The sequence below is a fragment of the Onychostoma macrolepis genome, chromosome 12, assembly GCF_012432095.1.
Source record: "Onychostoma macrolepis isolate SWU-2019 chromosome 12, ASM1243209v1, whole genome shotgun sequence".
Taxonomy (NCBI): domain Eukaryota; kingdom Metazoa; phylum Chordata; class Actinopteri; order Cypriniformes; family Cyprinidae; genus Onychostoma; species Onychostoma macrolepis.
In genome coordinates this window covers 11704353-11730064 of record NC_081166.1, presented here as the reverse complement: position 1 = coordinate 11730064, position 25712 = coordinate 11704353, and the positions used below count along the sequence as shown (strand labels likewise).

The 25712-nt window shown below is 37.6% G+C and overlaps 2 protein-coding genes across 6 annotated transcripts; one reads left to right on the top strand and one right to left on the bottom strand.

Moving 5' to 3' along the window:
• Positions 1–2: 2 nt before the first annotated feature.
• Positions 3–2873, bottom strand: cfap119 (cilia and flagella associated protein 119). Of its 3 annotated transcripts, XM_058793218.1 has the most exons (9): positions 2630–2873; positions 2505–2530; positions 2349–2414; positions 1983–2149; positions 1813–1883; positions 1083–1199; positions 893–965; positions 691–804; positions 3–173 (listed from the first exon to the last, which is right to left on the bottom strand). In XM_058793218.1, the coding sequence occupies exons 1-9, from the start codon at positions 2666–2668 to the stop codon at positions 13–15; spliced, it is 834 nt and encodes a 277-aa protein (XP_058649201.1). In that variant the 5' UTR covers positions 2669–2873; the 3' UTR covers positions 3–12. The 3 variants fall into 3 exon arrangements, with proteins under 3 accessions (XP_058649201.1, XP_058649200.1, XP_058649202.1); XM_058793217.1 differs by having other exon boundaries at positions 2505–2641; XM_058793219.1 differs by having other exon boundaries at positions 37–173; positions 691–800; positions 2505–2641.
• Positions 2874–2943: 70 nt separating this feature from the next.
• Positions 2944–21875, top strand: rnf40 (ring finger protein 40). Of its 3 annotated transcripts, none has more exons than XM_058793212.1 (20): positions 2944–3067; positions 4246–4389; positions 5088–5255; positions 5416–5740; positions 14527–14718; positions 14844–14965; positions 15502–15648; positions 16024–16098; positions 16259–16378; positions 16568–16747; positions 16841–16976; positions 17280–17401; positions 17632–17894; positions 18241–18358; positions 18468–18617; positions 18726–18938; positions 19502–19627; positions 19759–19899; positions 19986–20087; positions 20955–21875. In XM_058793212.1, the coding sequence occupies exons 1-20, from the start codon at positions 3056–3058 to the stop codon at positions 21129–21131; spliced, it is 3033 nt and encodes a 1010-aa protein (XP_058649195.1). In that variant the 5' UTR covers positions 2944–3055; the 3' UTR covers positions 21132–21875. The 3 variants fall into 3 exon arrangements, with proteins under 3 accessions (XP_058649195.1, XP_058649196.1, XP_058649197.1); XM_058793213.1 differs by lacking the exon at positions 2944–3067 and adding an exon at positions 3091–3224; XM_058793214.1 differs by lacking the exon at positions 2944–3067 and adding an exon at positions 3217–3236.
• Positions 21876–25712: the final 3837 nt, after the last annotated feature.

Below are 25712 nucleotides of genomic sequence, written 5' to 3'. Positions count from 1 at the left end.
GGACATATTTTCTTACTTCTTAACTTGAATGTTGGTCTCCAGTTTACTAATGGCATTATTTAGCTGATCAGCACTGTCCTGGAGCCGTTGTTGTAGCTGAGCAGTCAAACGCATCACTTCATCCCTCACTTCCTTTTGAACGATGGTCCTTAGCTCAGACTTTGGAGAAGACCCTTGTGCGAGGGAAAAAAAAAACATAATATAAACATAAGCACATACATTTGTTTTATTTGTGGTATGTAGTGATTATTACATATTAAAGCATGCGGTCTGGCATTCAATAATATGTAATCACGTTTTTAAAAATCTCTTCCATTGTCTTTACAGGTTTTCTAAATTACTAAAATAAATTCTAAAAAAATATAAATAATGTTTTTGTGTTTTGTGGAAATTGGGCATGCACATATAATAATTTAATTTAAAATTTGCTAATTGTATTTCAGATTTAATTCTATTCTGTTTTAAAAACAAATAAATTAAAATAAAAGCATTAATTATAACATTTTTCATTAAAAATAATTTGTCAAATTGGAGTTGGATGAACTTATTCGTTGATTTGTATTAACAAAAATATATTTTAGAGCTAATGCCTTGTGCAAGCTTGCAAATTTGTTTTTGGAGTTGTCTTATTTACTTAAAATTAAATTAAACCTGTTGTGAACCTGCTGATGAACTTTAATATATTAGTACCTTGTTCGAGGCTGTCTGTCTCTGTAGCTGTCATTTCCAGTGCAGCACTTTGTTGAACTTCTCCATCCAGTTCTGTCTCCCTCTCAGTTTCTCTTTTGCCATCTGCAACACTTTCTTTAAACAACAATTGACTGTATATGCTTTCAGTCCTCAGTTGTATGCTATAGGTATATTTTATTTCATCAGATGTGCATTACTGTACCAGTTTGGGCAGTTTCCTCTATATCTGTATCCTCAGGTATTCCAATATATGACAAAGATATATCCAGCTGTACCTTTACCATGCAAGAGAAAGTGGTCATAAAGGTCATCATTACTTTTCCTGTTAACATAAATTAATACTTAATTTACGTACAGTATTTGGCCTGACAAATTCACAGCCTCATACATACCTCTGGGGTAAAAATATATTTGTAGAAAAAATAATGTCTCATATATGTGTTGATGAAATAGGACAAAATTTGTGTCACTTGCTCCGAGCTGAAAAGGTCAATACTGAAAGGAGGCCTCTGTGTTTAATGGGGAAAAGAACAAAAGAGGTTTGAGCACAAAAATGTTTGTTATGTGAGGATTCCAAAATGTACGTCTATGCAGATATAAGATCTACACTACTGTTCAAAACTTTGAGGTATGTACAATTTTGTAAATGTTTTTGAAAGGTATATTTTATGCTTTTGTTTGTTCAAAATACAGTAAAAAACAACAACAAAAAAACAGCAATATTGTGAAATATTATTACAATTTAAAATAACTGTTTTTAACTGACTTTAAAATGTCATTTATTCATAAGATGGTAAAACTGAATTTTACATCAGTCTTCGCTTTCACATGATCTTTCAGAAATTATTCTAATATGCTGATTTGGTGCCCAAGAAACATTATTAGTATTATCAATGTTAAAAATGGTGATGCTGCTTAATATGCTTAACAGATATTATTTCAGGATTATTTGATTAAATGTGAATAGTATTTATTTGAAACAGAATGCTTGGTAACATTATAGATGTTTTTACTGTCATTTTGGATCAATTTGATTAAAATACATCCTTCCTGAATAGAAGTATTAATTTCAAACTAAATCTTACTGACCACAAATGTTTGAACAGTAGTGTATGTTCATACCCTGACTGAATGGCAAAGCAGAAGTTCACTGCAGTAGGTCAAACAGTGATCTGTGTTATTGAGGGGCGTTTCTGAAAGGTTTACAAGAAAGCGTGTTTATATTTTCTTGTACAAATTTCTATACAGTCAACACTTTATTAAGCAAGTTACGAGTACTATGGGTGCATTACCTGTGTTAAACTGATGTACGTTTTTGATAATAGAAATAAGTACAGAAGTTTGTTCCCTGTTAAAATGTTGCTCTTTGCAGAACAACACATGATTTGTGTACAGCTCCAGTAGTACTCTCTGTTTTGGCTGAGCCACATCTGAAGCCAATAAGGCACGGCACAAAATCCTAGAGAGAAGCAGACAATGTGCATTCATGTAAAACCTGCAATTTCCTGAACATCATGCATCAATTATTATTTATTTACAATTTATACATGATGGACTGTTTAAAACTAACAAATTAGGATGGAATGTTTAAAAAAACAAACAAACAAACAAAAACAATCTTCGTTAGGCAACATAAAGTTTATAGTATAAAGTCAAACCTTTCGATCTCTGGTATGGAATTGCTCTTCTCAATCTCTTCCATGTCACTGTGTTTCAGATCAACCCTAGAAATGCAATCAACAAGAGTTTTAGGATGTTTGTGTCTGAATATGCGCAAACTGAACTGGATTTACCTTCATAATTGGGGGACTTACCATAACAGCACCCGTGATCTTGGAGGCTGAGAAACCAAAAAGAAAAAAAGATTACGAATAATGTACAGTAACGGATAAAATATTGATGAAATTTCCATTTACTACTGAAAAAGTAAAGCGTTTACTCTGATGTTCTCTAAATGCCTCATTTCTCCCCCTGGCATCTGAAAGCTGCTCTATAAAATATTGATCTAAAAACCGCCTGTAACGTTATATGTTGCATCGTATCCTAGCAACTGTTTTTTTTTTTTCTTCTGTAAAAAAAAAAAAAAATTAAATTAAACCCACGAACGAAAACTTCACACGAAGGTGCAAGCTATTAATTCTTTATATATATATATTAAATTAAACAATAATAATTATTGCCTTAATTACATGCGTTTTCTACGAATCAACGAATAAATTCATTTTAAAGCCAACGTTTACGAACTTTTATTTTCACCCTGAGATTTTGGGGAAGTGACGTAAAGCATCAGACCAGCACGAAAGAGTCCACAACCACACTTTATTCAAATCGCTCACTTCGAGCAAATACATCAGTGGTCACAACAATGTCCAAAAAGGTACGAGAGCTACAAACAAAAACGTTTCGTGAGGATTATTACATATACGAGGGTCTGTCTGTTCCCGCTCACTTTTATTTTGATAGACAATACTTTTTCCTGTTGTGTCGGTGTTCACATATTCTACTGTTCTTCCTGTTTTCCGACAGGAGCGGAGGTTTGTTTCTGGGTGCAAAGAAAATCACTAACACAAATATATTTTAATACACATTTGTTACGGCGAGGTAGCTAAAACGTTGTCGTATGACATACGCCGTGTAGTTATACCACAGTGTAATTTATAATGTAAAAAGGCCCATGTTGTGACGGTTGTATCTCGCTTGCTAGGCTTCAGCTAGCATCGAAGCTAACCTCACTCTAAGCGCCACGGTTGCCTAAAATTAATGTAGAAGATAATATTTTACTCTAAGAATTATGTAATGTGATTAAAATGATTATTATAGCTTCTTTATTGTTTGTTTCATTATAAAAGAAATTCAAATAAATAAAAATTATATCGCCGTTGTTAACCAGCATTAATACAACAGAAAATCTCATATTCGTGAATTAAGTGACAGTTGCTTTTGATATCGTTCAATATTTAGTTTTGTTAAGGGGGAACATATTAATATCTTGACTATGTAAAGCCTATTTTATGCCGGTAAATATTATCTATGCAAAATCTCTGTACAAGTGTCTTTGTTTGAAATTATCAGTACTGATAGCTGTTTTTGCAATTTAGTTCTTCAGTGTAATAGTTTTATTTATTTTTTTAATGATAGTTCACCCCTAAAAGAAAAAAAAAAAGGTCAATCGTTTACTCACCCTCATGTTATTCCAAATCCATATGACTTGCTTTTCTGTAGAACACAAAAGGAGGTGTTGTGCAAAATGATTAGAAGAGACGGAGTCAGCCATCATTCACTTTCAGTTGCATCTTTTTTTCCGCATGATGAAGTTGAATGATGACCGAGGCTGTTATTCTGCTTAACACCTCCTTTCGTGTTCCACAAAAGTCAGTCATGCAGGTTTGGAACAACATGAGGGTGAGTAAATGATGGCAGGTTATACTAGACAGTTTAATAAGACTACCTCTGAAATTGATGAGCACCCTTTAATTTGCCCGTGTTATAGTTCTGAATGATATTATAATACTAATCTTTTCAAAATTATGTGTAACACTATGTATACTTTTGTAGGGAAGCATGTCTGGCGCAGGGGGTGGGAAGCGCCCCACAGGAGGGGATAGTCCCCCTGGCCCTCCTGAAAAAAAGCTGAAGAAAGAGGAGAAGACGACCACCACTCTCATCGAGCCCATCCGCATTGGAGGAGTTTCTTCTACGGTTTGTATCATGCTGCTATCAAAACAAAATGCATTGTAGCTGTCAGGTGTAGATGACATGGAATGTTTTATGTGTTTGGAATGTGGATTTTTAACATAAACATAAAAAAAATCACTCATACACTACCTTTAAAAATGTCATATAGATTTCTCAGTGTTGACTCTCTTTTGCTCACCAAGTCTGCATTTATTTAATCAAAAATACAGTTAATTGTGAAATATCATTATTATTATTATTATTATTTAAAAGAAAAATGTAATTTATTCCTTTGATGGCAAAGCTGAAATTTCAGCAGCCATTACGCCAGTCTTCAGTGTCACATGATTCTTCAGAGATCATTCTAATATGCTGATTTGGTGCTGAAGAAACATTTCATATTATTGTCAATGTTGAAAACCGTTGAGCTGCGTAATATTTTTATGGAAACTGATACGTTTTTTTAAGGATTCCTTGATGAATCAAAGAAACATTTATTTGAAATAGAAAACTTTTGTACCATTCTAAATGTCTTTACTGTCACTTTTGATCAATTTATTTAATCCTTGCTGAATAAAATCATTCATTTCTTTTAAAACAAATCTTACAGTCCTCAAACTTTGGAACAGTAGTGTATGTTTCAGTCATAACATTGAAAACCTTTGTAGACAATATAGACTTGTTGAAACTTCTGTAATTTTGCCCCAAATTGTCCTTTGCAGGAGGAGATGGACATGAAGGTCATTCAATTCAAGAACAAGAAGCTCTGCGAACGGCTTGAACAGAGGCAGGCTTTGGAGGATGAGTTGAGGGAGAAGATTGAGAAGTTGGAGAAGAGGCAGGCAACTGATGACACCACCCTGCTTATTGTCAACCGCTGCTGGACTCAGGTTCGACACTCTTCTTTTCTTCCAATGCTATACTCATTCTCCTCTATCACAGACCTCAACATTAAGCTTTTCCAGTAAAATTGATCATTTATTGTTTTTAACAGTATTGCTTTACCATACAAAAACGAGTAGAAATTTCATTTGAAATCTGTTCTTACAGCTTGAGGAAAATATCCATGAACTGCTGCAACGTGTGGAGCCTAAGGATGCCTCGACATCTGTCCAGACCCCTGCCACCCCTCCTGTTCCAGACGTCCCTGTTCCTGCTGCAGCCCCTTCATCTGCTCCTGAACCTTCTGCTCCTTTGCCAGCTCCAATTGAAGGTGAGGACGGCCTCCCCCAGCCGCCACCTTCAGCTGAGGCGGTGGAAGGAGAGCAGCAACAACCAGTGCAAGAAAAGGAACAGACACAGGAGAAAGAGCAGCAACAAAAGCTTCCTGACTCTGTGGAGAAGTTGGCTGAACCAGTGGAGGATAGAATTCCCGGTAAACATGCAAGGAGTTAGACTCCAATACACTATATATCTACATATATGTCAAATGATGCATTTTTAGAATTGTGCCAAAGGCCTTTTACATGCTAAAAAAAAAAAACATCAACTAGACAACAGAAGCATGTTGTAGATCAAATACAACAGGTTTATCAGTAAGTTTTGATCATGTTGATAATCAAAGTTTATGTAGTTATCCAATTAGTCCTGTAAAGCCTACTGTTTCATATTTGACATGCACATTTTGAAATCCTCTAAATTATCAACATGATCAAAACTTACTGAAAAACCTGTTGTACTCAATCTACTACATGCTTCTGTTGTCTGATTGATAGTTTATTCGAGGGATGTCTTAAGCCAATCTCAAGGATCGGGATCGGGGCCGATCAAGGTTTTTTTTTTTTTCCTTCGTTTTTTTTAAGTGATCGCATCGGCTCTCCTTAGCCCAATCCTTGTTTTACATCAGCTGTCATGCAGGTGACGTGTAGTAGGTGGCAGTTTGCACCTTTAAGTGGGTTTGCCAACTGCCATTAAAAGGAAAAGAAGAAGAAATGTGTGTATGTGACGTCACGTGGGCGAACCAGTGAGGTCTGTTCTGGCGTTAGAGATTCTGTGTTTAGTGTATTTGATGCACACTTTTGTAACAATCTCTTATTCATTTATCGTTTGCTTTTATCTGCTGTCAGATTATGAGACGTCGTCATAACGCAGATTTGACTGATAGACTGACATTCTGACACCGCGAGCTTCATGCTTTCTAACCATATGTTGTAATTATTCTGCTTATTGTACAGGAAGTTTATATCAGCAGTCCCATATTCATTATTATGACGACACAGTCTGTTAACATTGTAACATGTTTACATCTACCAAAGTCTTTATATACTGTGTGCACAGAGAGTGAGTGTATCTTATATTTATATATAACATTGTTATATTACTTTATATTATATTATACAGTGCATTCAGCAAGTATTCAGACCCCATTCACTTTTGCCAATTTTATGTTGCAGCCTGTTACTACAATTGTTTAAGTTCTTTTTTTTTTTTTGCTCTTAAATCTATACTCCGTACCTCATAATGACAAAGTGAAAACAGAATTTTAGAAATGTCTGTAAATTTATTAAAAAGAAAAAACTGAAATATCACATTTACATAAGTATTCAGACCCTTTACTCAGTACTTAATTGAAGCACCTTTGGCAGCAATTAAAGCCTCAGCGTTTTGGGGTATGATGCAACAAGCTTTGCACACCTGAATTGGAGATGTTCGATAGGGTTCAAGTCAGGGCTCTGGCTGGGCCACTCTAGGACATTCACAGTAGAGGTCGACCGAATAATCGGGCCAATTTTTGGGCATTTTTTAATTAATCGGCTTCGGCCGATTGTACTGCACATTAGGCCGATTTATAGGCAGGCGCGTCCGCGGGCAGCTACGCGTTGTTGTTGAACGCCATACCCTCTGAGGCTGGGTGAGACGGAGCAGCACTCTGCAGAAGCGCCTTGTTTACACATTTCAGCTAATGATGGCAGGGAAAAACAGACCGTTTCAAAAGCGTAATTACGTTTTACCCTACTAGAATTGATGCCGGAAATTTATCGTATTCATAAGTGCAACAAGTCATTTGCACGTGAAAGTAGAAACACGTGCAATTCAGACGAAAATTCTGGGCTGATTATAACGTGCACATTAACTGTCTGTAATATGTGTTAACTCTTTTATTTTTGTTATAACTATGGCCATTTGACTTATAGCAGTGTCCAGTGTTTCCCATACATAGTTAATTGTGGCGGCTCGTCACATTATCAAAACTGACCGCCACAAATACTTTTTCCAAAAGGATTATACTTTGTTGAATTAACTGAACACTGCACGTTTCAAAATTAAAATGCAGCGCGGGTGTTCTTATATGAATGTATCTTTGAAAAGAACCGGCCGTCTTTAGAAAAGCTTCGATGTCTTTTTCTTTTCGTCTTTCCTGTAATGCCTGATAAAGTAGCATTTGTTAGCGCAGTGCTTATTTGATTACAGCCGTTACCAGGGAAACCGCATTACGGAAAAGCGCCTCCTGCTGGCAGAGAATGAATTTGCATTTGTAAGTCTGTGGGAAACACTGCTGCCTGTCAACAAACATGAACAAAAAGCATGCTTCTGAACTGTTTTAGAAGGTGCTTAAGTTTTGAGCCATGTATTATTACCATGAATTAGGCTACTACTATTACCATCTCGTACCCTGCAATAATCATTTACTCAAACTCTCTTTTATGAGATGAAGGGGGAAAAAAGAAACATGTCGGCCAAAAAAATCGGCATCATATATCGGCCATTGACTTCCCTGATTTCTAAATATTGGCATCGGCCAGAGAAAAACCCATATCGGGTGACCTCTAATTCACAGAGTTGTCCCTAAGCCAATCCTGTGTTGCCTTGGCTGTGTGCTTAGCCTCATTGTCATGTTGGAAGGTGAACCTTCGGCCTAGACTGAGGTCCTGGGCGCTGTGGAACAGTTTTCATTGAGGATATCTCTGTACTTTGCTCAATTCAGCTTTCCCTCAACCCTGACCAGTTTCCCAGTCCCTGCCGCTGAAAAATACCCCCACAGCATGAGGCTGCTACCAGCACACTTTACTTTTGGGATGGTACTCTGCAGGTGATGAGCAGTGTTGGTTTCCTTGAAACAGGATGCTTCGATGTTTTTTCATGTGTCTTCACTGAGGAGAGGATTGATTTGGCCATAAAGCCCAGATCAGTGGAGTGTTGCTGTAATGTTTGTCCTTCTGTGGGTTTCTCCCATCTGAATATATATGATCAGGGAGCTCAACTAGAGTGACCATCAGGTTCTTGGTCACCAGTTTAGACAAGGCCCATCTCCATCAATTGCTCAGTTTGGCCACTCTAGGAAGAGTCCTGGTTGTGCCAAACTTCTTCCATTTGAGAATTATGGAAGCCACTGTGCTCTTGGGAACCTTCAGTGCATCAGAAATCTTTTTTTGTAGCCTTCCCCAGATCTGTGCCTTGATACAATCCTGTCTCTGAGCTATGCAGGCAGTTCCTTTGACCTCATGGCTTGGTTTTCGCTCTGATATGCATTGTCAGCTGTGAGGCCTTTTGTAGAGAAGTGTGTGCCTTTCCAAATCATGTCCAATGAATTTAACTTACCACAGGTGGACTCCAATCAATGTGTAGAAACATCTCAGCAATGATCAAGAGAAATGGGAGGCACCTGAGCTAAATTTCAAGTCTTGTTCCAAAGGTTCTGAATACTTATGTAAATGTGATATTTCAATTTTTTATTTTTAATAAATTTACAAACATTTCTAAAATTGTTTTCACTTTGTCATTATGAGGTAAGGATTGTAGATTAATGAGAAAAGAAAAATGAATTTAAACAATTGTAGTATGAGGCTGCAACATAACAAAATTGAAAAAAAGTGAAGGGGGTCTGAATACTTTCTGACTGCACTGTATATATATGCATTACTTTTGCTCTTTGCACAACTCTTTATATATTGGACTGATTTTAATAATATTAATGTACTTGAATTGTGCACCAAACACTTGGAATGTATTCGTATCGGATCAGGACTCTTTTATCGGCAGATACCTAATATTCAATTAATCGGATCGGGGCACAAAAAACATGATTGGGAAATCCTGTTAGATCATGCCTCCATGCCAAATAATTAAGATCCAGCCCCGGATGCCAGATCCTGTCAGAAAATATGTTTTGTCTGGTAACAGACCGACTAATCAGCAAAATAGTCTAATACCCAAAACCCGTTAACAGCAAGTCTTTTCTGTTACCCAAAATACCCAAAACTCTATTAACAGTCTTCTGTCAGCCAAGAAGTTGACTGAAGAAAAAGCCAGTGAAGAGCAGAAGTGGGAGACAAAGCGATAATAAAAAGGAGCAGTTTATTAAATAGTCTTAGTTTTGTATGTTTCAATGCTCAGATTTTGTCTGACGAACACAAATTCGACAAGTAACATTATAGCAAACTGATTCACAACAATATCCCATAAACCTTGAGTTTCTATAAACATTCCCTCTTATCTTTTATTCATGAAGACAAACAGCCCTTGAAGCCACAGTTATAAGACTAAACAACAATGCAAAAACAATATTTAAAAACAATGATATAATATAATATAAATGACTAATCAATTAATGAGTCAATGAAATGGGTATATAAATGATTATATTTATTATTATAAATGATTATATGATTAAATTGAATAATAAAATGATTATAAATAAATGAATGAACAAATGAATATAAAAGAAAGTAAATCACAACACAAATGTATGAATGCTCTCTTGAAGCAAAACAAACAGTTTGCATTTGAGGATCCTCAGATCCTTCATTCCCCTCTCTTAATCATATGAAACCATTTGATTACATAGACTGTTCAAATGCAAGCAAACTTCCATAGTCATTATCAAAAACATACTTGGAATAGTTCAGGTGATCAGGCCATACTCTTCCCTTCTACATGCTCAGAAAAATAGGTCACTTCTGTCATACTGCATACCAGCATCAGTTTGGGGAAATATGTCTCTGACTGTTGTCGTACAACAGTTAACAGTAATCTGACAAAGCAAATCAACATTCTTATGTCAAGTGTACAAGAGTAAGATGATAAATACTCCTGAAACCTTAACTAAAGCACTTAAATGATTCCAAAGTGGCCCTAATATTGATCCAATATTGATCCAAACATAATCCTTGATCACGTTTAGATACTTGTTCATGCAGAACTTTTAGAGCTAAATTATAGACTGCATTTCCAGTATTATCTAAAAGGTTTGAACAACATTCAGTTGAATTCACTTTACATGTTTCATTTTTAAACCTGTGATTTGGTACAATTGAGTTTTCCAAAAACTCATTGTAAAAACATTTCACATTGCATGTGCTTTTACCTTTGGCCATTTGTCATCTTTAGCATCTCATCATTAGGATTTTTGTGCCCTTGTGTTTACTCATGTTGTCTGGCAGGTTTATTAATTTGTAACTAGAATTGGCAATTGGAGTGCACCAGTTAAAGGGCGAATTCCAAACGGCTTTTTTGCGCCCTTGAAGGGCACAAACGAAAGTGAGCAACTGATTCCCTTCACGAAGGGCCCTTCCAGAAGTCCGTTAGTGAAGGGAACATGCGATGGTCACTTCACGGAAGTGATTTCCATTTGTGATCATGTGATCTTCAGTTAGGAGATCTTGCGATGCATTTTAAAGCAAAGTTGGGGTTTATTTTGACTTTACATACAAACCTAAGTAGAATTTTCTTTATTTTTATGTAATACAAAATATTTTCGTCAGTGATTAAAAATATGATTTAAAACTGTATTGTTAGCAAGTTTAGTTTGAAAAAGTTTAATAGTAAATAAGACACAATTAAACAGTATTTGAATAAAATAATAACAATAAGAAGAAATATTTATTTGCAACAACTGTTGGAGTGCTGAATGCTTCATGCAGGCGCAGCGTTGTCAAGGTAACATTTTGTCCATCATTCCCTTCGCCAAGCGAGTTCCAAACGCTTATACGAGACAGTAATGCCCTACACCCTTCAAAGAACACACTTCAAGGGCTCTGCCCTTCGAAGGGAGTAGGGCATAGGGATGCTCACTTCTGTTTGGAATTCGCCCAATATCAAATCAGATAGTTGTAATAAATGTGCATGCAAATTCCATTATGAATTCCATGTACTGAGGAAAAATTCCCTTAAGGTTTGATCAAAATTACATAACTGTGTCATTCTAGACATGGATAAGTCATTGAATCCATATCACATGTTATGTTTGATCACATCTTCCAGCATGATAATTAAAAAAAATAAACCATAATTGGCCTGATTAACTGTGCATGACGAATATATGACTTAAAAATACCCCTATATGTAAAAACTATAGCACAAAATTTAAAACAGTTAGTGTCTGACTAACTTGAGTTTGAATATTGCGAAGTTACATCTCTCTGTCTGAAGTTCCCGTTATTCTGTTAGCCGTGTTGTCGACACACACTTTCCCCTCTATGATCCGGCTTGAACCTCTCAATGAGTTTCTCGAAGGTCGCCAACAGCCATTGATCTGCAAAAACAAGAGAACGAAAAACAGAGACTGCTCTTTTTGAAAAACAAGATTGTTTATGCTTTGTTGGAATTATTTTGACTCCATTATAACATTGATAGAAAAACAAAGTCCATAGACACCATTTGGCTGGTGACTGAACTGTAGTCCAAGCAAAGCTAATCATTGTAGCCTCCCACCTGCCATATCTTCATCATGAGGTTGGCCCCCAAGTCACTAAAAGACAAGGTTCATTTCGCCAGTTCTCATTCAAAATTAAGTATGAGCTAATTCACAATGACTGCGTTTACATGAGCACGAATATTGCGATTATTTCCAATAATCAGAGTAAGGACTTAATCGCATTTTGATGTTTACATGTCAAGAGCAAAGCTCTTACTCCGTTTACATGCAATTTCCATTATTCTTATTATTCGCTAAATTGTGGTTAATTTTTCACTGTCATTATTCACATACCCCACTGGACAGCACAAATGATGGACTCAGAAAGAGCAGTGTTACTGGTCGCTGTTTTAATCTATTCGTCTAATGCATAATGATTTTGTATCGCTGTATTCCACGCTTTTTCGGTAGCCATGATAGAAATATGATGGAATTTGTTTGCCTATACGCTGCCGTCGCGTTCTGTTCGTCCTTTCTGGATGAGGGTAAGGAACAGAGCAACCTGATCTCACAGAATTCCGTGTAATGTTCACGGACTTAATTAACCCCGAATCTGTGGTGGCATCACGGAATCGCCGAAAGTTCCGTGATGGGCTCACAGAAGGCATCAGCCGTGGTCCATGCACGGATTCACTGGTTTCCGTGCGTGGAGCACGGCTGATGCCTGTCACTGACTTACATTGGTATCACTTCTGTGAGTCCATCACGGAATTTTCGGCGATTCCGTGATGCCACCACAGATTCGGGGTTAATTAAGTCCGTGAACATTACACGGAATTCTGTGAGATCATGTTGCACAGAGACTGCTGGCAGCTTGTTGTGTTTTCCTCAGAATGCGATGCTTTCTTCCCCTCCATCGTTTCTAATCTCCGTATTATTACAGGTGCGTGTCACGTTATTCATATATGTCACAAGCGCATGCGCACTTTGGTCAGAGCGGCAATACTGCGATTAAGGTGTTTACATGCCTCACAGAAGTGATACCAATGTAAGTCAGTGACAGGCATCAGCCGTGCTCCACGCACGGAAACCAGTGAATCCGTGCATGGACCACGGCTGATGCCTTCTGTGAGCCCATCACGGAACTTTCGGCGATTCCGTGATGCCACCACAGATTCGGGGTTAATTAAGTCCGTGAACATTACACGGAATTCTGTGAGATCAGGTTGCTCTGTTCCTTACCCTCATCCAGAAAGGACGAACAGAACGCGACGGCAGCGTATAGGCAAACAAATTCCATCATATTTCTATCATGGCGCCGAAAAAGCGTGGAATACAGCGATACAAAATCATTATGCATTAGACGTAAATAGATTAAAACAGCGACCAGTAACACTGCTCTTTCTGAGTCCATCATTTGTGCTGTCCAGTGGGGTATGTGAATAATGGCAGTGAAAAAATTAACCACAATTCTTAGCGAATAATAAGAATAATGGAAATTGCATGTAAACGGGAGTAAGAGCTTTGCTCTTGACATGTAAACATCAAAATGCGATTAAGTCCTTACTCTGATTATTGGAAATAATCGCAATATTCGTGCTCATGTAAACGCAGTCAATGTCTAATGTGCTGTATCCATCTTAAATTTGCCTAAAAACTCCCCCTCTTGGGGCTGTTTTCATGCATCCTGAAGCCTGAATCCTTTGTGCTGCCACAGTTAAAACCATTCGATGTATCAGAAGGAAGTCTGACCTAGTTGGCGCCGATGGCCTCATGGTTAGTGTGCCGACATATAGCGCAGTTGTGCTCACAGTGACCCGAGTTCGATTCCCGTCTCGAGGTCCTTGGCTGATCCCATTCCCCTCTCTCTTCCCAATGCTTTCCTGTTATCTCTCTACTGTCCTGTCCATTAAAGGCATAAAAGCCCGAAAATATAACTTAAAAAAAAAAAAAAAAAGGAAGTCTGACCTTAAGTGCACACCTGCCTCAGCAAGATCTCTAATAGCAACATTTGTCCTTCAGCCAAACCTGGGCTGATAAACTGACATTATGCACAGAAATAATAGAAGCACATCTACCATGTTAGCACTGTCGTTCCATGTTTAACAACTTAACTTCTGACCACTCCATAACTGTAGAATGATATCATTTGATAACCTAGCTATCCCCACGGTACGTACCGAATTTCCCGAAAAAAGGCCTTTAGTACAATTGTAATAATGTCCTCTTTCAGGTCATGTCTTTTTGCTGTGAAATTTGTGGTAATTTTATGAACTAGGCCTAAATGTCAAAATAACCTTTATATTGTTAGTAATATTTCAGGATGAACACCTGGACTGAACATTTTCAGAATTTCATCTTATTTTTACATTTTTGCTCAGTCTGGGCCTCCAAATAAAATTGAGGTGTCTTTTTTTCCACCTTGAGTATGAATTCTTCATCCTAGTATTATATTTTAAAATATCAAATCTGATACTCAAGAAACAACGCGTATGCAAATTCTTTTAGATTTGAAGAAAAGATTAAATTTTTCTGTCCATAGCAGCTTTTATCATGCACATTCATATTGTTTTTGGTCCTTTTTTAAGCCCCTCCACCACCTCTCAGCGAGAGTGCAAAGGCTTTCCTGGCTACTCTGGATAACAGCAGTGAGGAGGAGCTCACACTGCAGCTACAGGACAGGATGCAGTTCAGCAAGGGCGCCGTGGCCTGTATGGTCTGCATATTTGACCGTCTGCATACCACCATTGATGAGCTGTGTACCCGAGTGCAGTCAGCTGGTAAAATAACAATTCATTTGGTGTGATTCTCAAAGTACAAACTGCTTATTACAGAAAAAAGCATATCTAGAAGTTTTAATCTCTTTGCGAACAAATGCTAAACTTGTGCACTTTGTTCTTATCAGTTTGTGACGATGACAGTCAGCGAGAGATAATCGCCACAAACCGTACACTTCTAGAGGAACATAATCGACTGCAAGATCTTGCTTACTCCCTTCAAGGGAAACACCACAAAATGTCATTGGAGGTATCTCTTTACCTAGTTTTGTTTGAATTCATTCTATTTATATTTATTAAATGTTACACTACCTTTTGGAAGTTGGGATTAGTATGTGTTGAAACGAAATCGAAAAGTCTATTCAGCACGGACACATTAAAGTGATTAAAAGTAAAGACTGTTAAAGTAGCATTTTATTTCAAAAACTTTTTTTTTTACTTTTTATTCATTTAAAACTCCTAAAAAAAAAAATGTATCTAGGTCTCCATAAAAATATTACACTGCACTGTTTTCAATATAGAATAGTAGTAAGAAATGTTTGTTAAGCTCAATGTCAGCATATTTGAATGACTTCTGAAGGATCATGTGACACTAAAGATCAGAGTAAGGCTTTGTGAGCATAAGGGACTTTTAAAATCATTAAAAACAAACAAAAAAAAAAACTTTTGAATGGGAGTGTATATAAAACTTTTTTCTAAGCATCAGTATAAAACTGCCTATCACATTTTTAAATATGTGTATCTTGTGCCCTGAGCTGTCCTTAAGACCAGTCTTTGCTTCTACAGTATAATGAACTGATTGACAAAGTTACAAGTTCTGAGACTAAAGTGTCTGAGATGGAAACAGCTGTGGAGGATCTGCAGTGGGACATTGAAAAACTTCGAAAGAGAGAGCAGAAGCTGAATAAACACCTAGCTGAAGCTCTGGAGCAGGTCAGCTTTTCCTTCATCTCAGAAATAATACAGTTACAGATTTCATGCAATGTATTTCTTTTGAAATTCATTATCATCATTGAAGTCATACGTGTTATGTGTTATTTGCATATCTATCAGCACTTCCTTTGAGAAAGGAAATTGTACTGCAGGATATTATACTACAAATCTTGCAGCGTCATTTACAGTTGACACAGTGTACCGGCGAAACATAGTCAAAACATACAATAATTTGACACAATAGCATAATGCTGTGATGTTAATCTGTCTGTGGTTTGGATTAGGGGGTATTACTAACGGGGAATTACTAACAATTTTATTATGGATTTTTTGTTGATTTCTTGCATATGTATTTATTTATTTTTTCCACATCAGCTTAATTCTGGTTACCATGCCACTGGCAGTTCAGGTGGATTACCCGGTGGTCAAATCACACTAAGTATACAGAAGGTAGTATTTCTAAAATTGCTACCTAAAAGAATTTTGAATCATTTCTTTAAGTAGTTTTACAAAAATATCATCAAAATATTTGTTTATTGGAATGGTGTAGACCTTATTCCAGTCTGTCATTGTACGTCAGTTTGTCTAATAAGTATTTCTCTACTCTCAGTTTGAGTCTCTGAATGCCGAACTGGAGCAGAACCAGGAACTTGCCAACAGCCGCATGGCAGAGCTTGAGAAACTGCAGCAAGAGCTACAGGAAGCTGTTCGGGAGAGCGAGAAATTAAAGGTAGTAGAGTTTGCAGAGAATACAACACCAGCTCGAACTTCCCAGTAATGACTCCAATGCATTATTTGATGAGAACAGTTTTCTTTCATGTCTCAACATATTTCCTGTTGAAGCAGGAAGCTGGGTGGGGGCATATCAACAGGATTAGATTTTTCATGACGTATTACTGATCTCTGTATCCCTTTGTAGATGGATCTGAGGAATATACCAGAGGAAGTGTTGAAGGAGACACCAGAGTACAAGTGCCTCCAATCACAGTTCTCTCTGCTGTACAATGAGTCTCTGAGTGTGAAAACCCAGCTGGATGAGGCCAGAGCTCTGCTGCTTACAGCCAAAAATGCTCACCTGCGGCAGATAGAGCACATGGAGGTGAGAGAGATGACGGGACAGAAACGATTGCTGATAGTTATATCCGAGTATGTTTTTTCCTGATTGTTTGAATGTCATTCTCTCTGTTTATAGAGTGATGAGTTGTCTCTTCAGAAAAAGTTACGCACTGAGGTCATCCAGTTAGAGGACACGCTGGCCCAGGTGCGCAAGGAGTATGAAATGCTACGGATCGAGTTCGAACAGAATCTTGCTGCCAATGAGCAAGCAGGTAACGTCGCTCATACAAAAGATTTTGTTTTATCCGTTTTGGTTGTCATGACTTTAAGGTTAGGTGGGATTCCTTAGTGGTGAATTTCCATAAGCCCATCTGTTTTAAAGTAACCATGGCTACAGTGAGGAAATCTACGGGGTGGTGTATCCTGTCATCACTTTGCTCTCATTGTTCATTGTTTTGGCTGGGGTTTACTTTTAACTAAGCATCATAAACTGAGATGTCTATCATCGTGCCATTTGAATGACTATCAGCATCACAATCTCTCTCTTTCAGTATTACCTCTTTTATTCATTCCAGGGCCAATAAACAGAGAAATGAGACACTTAATCAGCAGTCTTCAAAACCATAATCATCAGCTGAAAGGTGATGTGCAGAGATATAAGAGGAAACTTCGCGAGACACAGATGGAAATAAACAAGGTATTGCTCATGCTGGTCTCCGTTGACAGTTTTTTTTTTTTTATTATTTCCCATGATAACGGAATTTTCAGATGGGAACTTTTTTCTTTTTTTTTCTTACATTTTACTTGCTAATCTACCATTAACTAAATGTCTGATATTGCATATGTAGGCAGTTTCTTTCCTCAAAATGATTGAATTTTAACTAAATGTTTTTCTCTTTGAAATGTCACTTCTTTTGTTTTTTCCAGTTGAAGTGCCAGAGTGGAGAGGCAGGTGCAATGATGTTGGAAGAAAGCGTGGGTGACGGAGGACTGGAGGTTAAGAAAGAGGAAGATGAGGACCAGGAGGAGGAGGAAGAGAGGAGGAGAGAGCTGGAAAGGCAACGGGCACGGGAGAGAGAGAGAGAGGTGGAGAGAGAGAGGGAGCGAGAAAGAGAGCGGGAGAGACAGCGCAGTGAGGAGCTGAAGAGGAAGGACTCTGACACACTGAAGTTGCTTAGAGGAGAGCTGAAGTACGCCTCAGCCTACAGCATGATTCTCAGTGCTACTTGACTTCCTATAATAATGTCTGCTCTTTTCTCAATCATTCTGAATCTAAATGTATGGTCATAATTAATATGCCTTGGCCCCAAAAATATTTGGACACCGTTAAGTCCTGCTTAATAATTCACTGCTTTATTTTGGGACACTATAATATTACCCCATATTCTTTAGCATTTAATGAACTTCTCATCTTCTGTGTTGTATATTAATGTGCTTTATTTTGGGAAACTATAATATCACCCCATATTGTTTTGCATTTAATGAACTTCACATCTGAGTCACTTCTCCCACACATCATTTACTTCATGCCAACAGAAAAGCACAAGAGTCTCAGAAGGAAATGAAACTACTGCTAGACATGTATAAATCAGCCCCAAAGGAGCAGCGAGATAAAGTGCAACTTATGGCCGCAGAAAAGAAGTCCAAAGCAGAAGTATGTGAACCCACAAAGATTTGCTGCATTTCTGTGGGGCAAAACCATTAACATGCAATTCACTTGGGGTGGTCCTTCTTTTAATGCTAATGTCAACATTGTCTGGCAGGTGGAAGAGTTGAGGCAGCGAGTGCGGGAACTGGAGGAGAGGGAAAGAAAGGAAAGCAAAAAGCTGGCAGATGAAGACGCTCTCCGCAAGATCCGTGTGGCTGAGGAGACAATTGAACACTTGCAGAAAAAACTGGCTGCTACTAAACAGGTGTGTCTAGTTCAACAGAATTATTGTCTACATTTGTGTCAGAATCAATTTAGATCAATAATCTCTGCAGCAGATTAACTGATAATTAAAAACTGATGGACCTTTCAGGAGGAAGAGGCTCTGCTGAGCGAGATGGATGTGACGGGACAGGCTTTTGAAGACATGCAGGAGCAGAACAGCAGACTCATGCAGCAGCTCAGAGAGAAAGACGATGCCAACTTCAAACTAATGAGTGAGAGAATCAAATCCAACCAGATTTACAAGCTTCTGCGGGAGGAGAAAGAGGAGTTGGCAGACCAAGTGCTTACTTTCAAAACCCAGGTGCACAAAAAAAACATTACTCATACAATCACCATGCACCCACACGTGGATTTATGAATGTGCAAAACAAACATTTTCATAATATACTAATCAGTGAGTTTATAGGTTAGGCTGACTTGTTGCTTCACCATCCAATCAGACGTTTTTGTACACGAACGTACCACCCGAAACTGATTTTGGACAGGCTTCTATGGCAGCATAACGGTTTAATGATCTGCAAAAAAATGGAGAGCACCTTGGTCATAACTACTATGATACTAATTTCTTGCTGGATATGGACAGGATGTGAAGAGATCATAGGGGTCTCAAATTTCTTTCCCACTATTTTTAACATAACATGCCATCTTTACTCAAATATAATACACAAAACAAATCTTCAAAAATATCCTTAAAAATGGAGGCCAACAGAAATTAGCTGCAAGTCTCCTAATTGATCACATTTAATGTATCGCCACTAAATATAAAAAAAATAAAATTAGGCAAAAACTGGATAATATCACTGTTAAAATGATGGACCTCAAAAATTGTTGTTGAATCTTGTGATCTTTAACTGTCCCTCCCAGGTGGACGCTCAGCTGCTGGTAGTGCAGAAACTAGAAGAGAAGGAGGGTGTCCTGCAGAGCACACTGGCTGCTCTGGAGAAAGAGCTGGCGCTGCGCACTCAAGCCCTGGAGCTCAACAAGCGCAAGGTAAAACCGGAAAGATCACAGACGCCCACCTCTGTTCTCATGTCCATGACAACCATGACTCAACTTAGCCAACCATTAGCATACTTTTCCAGATGTGTGTTTGATGCTTGTCTTTTTGCACGATGGCTCAGGCAGTGGAGGCGGCCCAGTTGGCCGAGGACCTTAAAGTGCAGCTGGAACACACTCAGACCAAGTTGAGGGAAATCCAAGCCTCAGTACTAGACAACCGCACTGCCCGTGAGAGGGAGAGTGTCAACCTGAAGAAAGCACAGGTACATGGGCACGCGTGTTGTAGAAAAGTTTGGGATACAAATGAGTGGGAACAATGTGTGTGAAACTCTTCTACTGTGCTGTACAGGAGGAATTGTCCAGACTGCGGCGTAAGCTGGAGAAACAGAAGAAAGTTGAGGTGTACACAGATGCTGATGAGATTCTGCAAGAAGAAATTAATCAGTATAAGGTCAGTCAAAATGTATTTATATTATATATATTTTTAAAGACATAGGATTCACAGGAATAAATTTCATTTTAAAAATACATTCAAATACAAAACAGTTGTAATAATATTTCTAGTGCTGGGCAACGATTAAACGCTTCCAAAATAAAAGTTTTTGTTTATATAATACAGTATATGTGTGTGTACTGTGTATATTTATTATGTGTATATACAAAGACACACACATACAGTATATATTTTGAAAATATGTACATGTATTTACATGTATATATTTTATATAAATATATTTAATATATAAACATAACATTTTTCTTAAATGTATGCATGCCTGTGTGTGTGTGTATTTATATATACATCATTTTTTTTTTTTTTACATTTGATCAAATAGATACAGCCTTGGGGAAATTTAGAAACATTTAGAAAAACCAATCTCAACCCCAAACTTATATATTTATTAAGAAAATATATAATTTAAAACAATTAGATTAAAACAAAAAATTTTTACAATGATAAAGTCATCAAAGTTATGAAAATACAGATGTGTATTGAGTATGAGAAACATGCTGTGACCAAAATAGGTTAAACTGTCATATAATTTTAGCTTCTTCAAAGTAGCCACACTTTGCGTAGATTACACACTGTGGCTATTCTTCCAGCCAACATCTTGAGGACTCCAACTGGGATGGTTTTTTTCCCCATGTGTGCGGGCTGCTAGTTGGCTGCTTTTCCTGTACTATTTGGTCCAACTCTTCCTTTTTAAAAAAATCTTTGTAGATAAGCACAATTAATGTGTCTATGACATTTAATGACTGGTAGATTAGCTTACTACTGTATTATTTGTGGCTGACCTGACTTTTGTCTCTTTTCTAGGCTAAATTACGTTGTCCCTGTTGTAATACCCGAGATAAGGAGACTGTCCTCACCAAGTGTTTCCACGTCTTCTGCTATGAATGCTTGAAGACTCGCTACGACACTCGTCAGAGGAAGTGCCCCAAATGCAATGCTGCATTCGGAGCAAACGACTTCCACCGCATCTACATCACCTAATTTAGTGTGGGCTTTTTGATGAACTGAATACAGTAGATGAGAAATGAAGGGATGAAAGTGGTCTTGAAGCACTGGATTACCATAATATGGTATCTTAAAATGCTCTAAAGGGCCACTTTCACTCCCATCTGTGATAGGTGGTGCTAGTGACCAAACAGACTGTGACAGAATGGAAACAGTTGTGAAGTAGTCATGGTCTACAGCACTTAAGCAGTGCTTCTTCATTGCAGAGGAATCTATTGAGTTTTGTCTCTTACTTTTTTGTGTTCTTTAAAGTACTGCAGTGATTTTTTTTTTTTTTTTTTTTTTTTTTAACCTGCGTTTTGTTGAATGACCATGAAAAAAGTATCTGCTCAAATATCAATATATCATAAATGTCATAACTCCACAGAATATGAGTGATGTCTGAAGTTCATGAAACTGTTTTGTTTTGACAATTATGGCCTTATCCGTTTGAGTCCTACCGTAACTATCCAGTAATGTGCTTTGTCAGTTTCTATGGTGACACTCCGTGTTATTGAACCCCTTAAAGTAAGTAATGAACAGATGTGATGGGTTCTGGGTGGAAAAAGGAGAGCTGCAGAATTAGAAGCATAGATGGTGGTGCAGAGATCTTAAAAAGACAAAACAGGAACAAAATTTCTCAGTAGGTACCATATACCCAACCATACTGTGATATATCACCAACATATGTCAATAACTATTGCTCAATTTCCTTCAAAAAATAAAAAGTGGATAAAGTTATTTGTGAACTCAGCTGTCTGCTTTGATGTGAACCTAGACAAAACATTTATAGACATTATGCAATGTGTTTTAAGCAAGTGTTTTACCTTACCAGTTAAAGCCTGTGTACAGTTTTGTTATGATTTTGCATTTAAGATTGATTGGCTAGATGAAATCTGGGTTTTCATTTTAATGGTGATGTTATTGTTGTACTTGGAGGAAAAGGATGACTCAACTAGACTTTCCAAATGCAATATCGCAGTCCATATGCTGTCTGCCAATACAATCCTATTTGCACAACGCATGTGTCTTTAGTAACTTCAGATGGTTTAGATGGATATGCATAGTTGCATACTATTTAGAAGAGGATCACGGGGGAAGCAGTCCTGGGGAGAATATAAAACCTACCACGCGGTTTTTTTTGTACTTGCAAATGTTTGCCCGGAATATATATGTAAATGTTTTTCATTATATTGCGCAATTGACCTTATGTTATTCCCCGCACCCAAGGTTTTGCTGTTCTTGATCGTATTAATAAGCGTCGTACTGCTTTTCCTCTCAGTCTGCGCTGTGTCTCTGCCAAACACTGCACTGTTGTTTGCTCCCTTGGACCAGAGACAAGTGAATTACGTAGTTGGGTGGGGTGACTTTAATGTGCCTATTTTGCTCAAACATACTTTGTGCGCGGAGACTGGGGTCTCTAGTTCGTGCTCTTACAAAAAAAAAAAAAAAGTACTTGTTTTCGCAAATTGTCGTTTGTTCGTTTAAACTTTTATTCATTTAAGTTGTTTTCTTATAGGTCTGACATCAAATATTTACGTCAACAAGACTACCAATATTTTACTGGCTGATATTTCCAATTAATAGAGATCTGGTTTCGTTTTCACGTAAATGTACCTCTTGAAAGTAAAAACGAAAGTGTTGTCAGCTAACAGGCTGTGTTTGTGCGTCTCTACCGTCATTGACGGTTTCCCACTCGTAGTGCTTTGTCGTGCTGTGAATACAGAGATTCTAGGGCCGTGTTTCAAAACCTAGCGAGCTGCCTGCTTAGACATCATAAAGAATGAACGATTCCGCGTCCTCTTTACGAGTTCGAACGGTTAGACAGTTCTTTTAGTACTTTTGAGGAAGAAGTATTTTGAAATTCTTAGTAGATGCCATCAGCAGTCGCCGAATGTTACATTAATTAAGTAACAACACCGAATGATTCATAAACGTTTTGATTCACGAAAAGAACAGACGTATTTGCATAAAGACTGGTCAGTGTTTTTGACTCACTAAAACGAGTCGGTGTCATAGTTCGGCAACCGGTCGCACTGTATGACTCACTAAAAAGAAGCGGCTCGTAAAACTCAGAGTACCAGCAAGGGATTACCATAGTGAAGCAGGATGCTTTTGTTTTACAGAAAAGAACAGGTACAAGATCGTCTTTTGTTCTGGAAATGGTTGCAACTCGTACCTAATATTTTGCGTTGCATGTGAACAAACCAAACGTCATGATTAAATCCGATATATATATATATATATATAATTTTTTTTTCTTTTTTTTTTTTTTTGAAGGATTGTGTTCTCGGAATAAGAATCCTACTAAAAGGGAACGTTCTCAGAAAGTTCAAGCAAGGTTCTCTCAAAGTTACGAACAAACATTTTTCCATTAACATTAATAGAATGTTTGTTCAAAGATCTTTAATGACGTTCTCAAAGCACAAAAACATTATACATCGTTTATGGAACGTTTTTCTAAAAACATTTTAGTTGGGTGGTTTAGAGAGCATTTAAAGCGAACATTCGCATAATGTTTACAAAATCATTCGTTTAATAACCAAAAAAAAAAAAAGAGAGAGAGAGAGAGAGAGAGAACATCCCGAAATAACGTTTTCATGACTTAATGGGAATGTTATTAAACGTTCTAGAACATATTTTTGTTAGCTGAGAAATTCTTGGTGAAAAATGTTGGTTCTCAACTCTAATTGTAAGTCTTGCGGATGCCCTAAACGCTGTCTACAAAGACAGCACACAAGCATTTCAGATACGGCCACAGAATCTCAGTACAGTACATAGGAAATGACTCATAGAGGAGTTGAACCCAACGCGTGGGTGTGGGCGCTATTAAAACAAGACTGAAAGTTTGGGGTGGGTCATTCACACGCGCTGCTTTTGCTATGCTTGAAACCCATTTGTGGCTTTTAATCTTTTGGAATCGCTGTGGGATTTCAAGATATATAAAGCTCAATGGATTCCGGTGCTGTGTTGCGTTGCCTCTATTGGATTACTCTATTGATCGCCACACTTATTCACGGAGTAAACGCGGATAAAAGTAAGAACATTCACATTTACTTGCTTAATATCCCCATGTTATAACATAGAGCGTATGTGTGACATTTGTTATGTAGCCTATTTGTCTGTTGGTGAGGAAAGTTCCAACCTTATGTCTCATTTGTCCTCTTGCTATGAACATGGAGAGACGTGGAGTCAGTGGAGTTAATGACGATGAACTGCCTCATTCGTAATAGCTTCCTTTACCAGTTACAGTTCCCACCGGTTCCGCATTCCAATGCTCTTATTTCACTCCCGCCCGCTCCATGGGTTGTATTGTGCCCAGCTGAGAACAGAGCAGCACAAGAGGCTTCAGCTTTCCATGAGGAACATGAAGCTTGTAGCGCCTTTGTTACTTTGGCATGTGTGTGTTACTGCTGGAACAGTTTTAAATGTAAAAACACTTGCAGGAATGAAAAAAAAGTGCATTGTCTGCTGTGGAAAAGTCTTAGGCAATGTCTTGGAAAGTGCCCACATGCCCTTGTTATATTCAGTGGCTTTAGTTAAGCAGTGATTTAATACAGACAAAAAACTGATTCATGTCATGTTACAAAGTTACTTTATAATGAGGAAATTAGATTGAAAGTCTTATGGATTTAATCATGCACATCAAAACATGCTCAGATCATCATTATAGTCTACTGTAGTGGTTCTCTACTGGGGGCCTCGTGCCCACTAGGGGGCCTTAGAAAAACTTCCAAGCTGCAAAACATAATTGTTAAAATAATTTAAATAGAAAATTCAGGAATTGACTGAGTTCACAGCAGATTTGATTTTCAGTGCAGCATTCTACCTTTGCAAACAAAACTGAAACATTATCCTCATTCATTTCTTAAAAATGTCTTGATCATATTGCTTTTCTTTAAAAAAGTTTTGGTAACAGAACTTTTCCAGCATCAATAAAACAACTTTGTGAACTATGAAGAAAAAACCTTGTCAGTTCATAATTTTAACATATTATTACTATTAAAAAAATAATGAAAATATGGCACCTCATCATTTTAGCAGAAGTACAAAAGGAAGAGCCCCTATACCTATAGGCTATATAGGGGGCCCTTCAAATATTAACTTTGACTAGGGGTCCTTGGATTAAAAAAGCTGAGAACTACAGACACCGAAGGGCTGATGTTCAAGCTGATGTTTACTGATCATTAAGCTTGTTTGGGTGTGCATGATAAAACATACAAGAATTTGATATTTTACTATTGCTCAAGGGTGCAGTGGTGATAGAGCAGAACTGTGATTTCTAGCCTATCTGTTGAACAGCCCCCATTCACTACCTCAGCCATCAGATAAGAATACTGAGGTCCGATTCATTACTCCCTGAAGAGTTAACTGTTTTTAAATGTGCTTTAATGTATATGACAAAAAGATATGCAGATCTTTGCGTTAATGCAGTATATAATGCATCCTTGAAAATCTCCATACAGGATCAATATCAGATTATAAATCAATGTGAGCAGTGCACGTTGTTCTGTTACGTCACACAACTTGTCAAGAAAAGATCTGACTTTCAATATGCACTCTCACACATTTGAAATA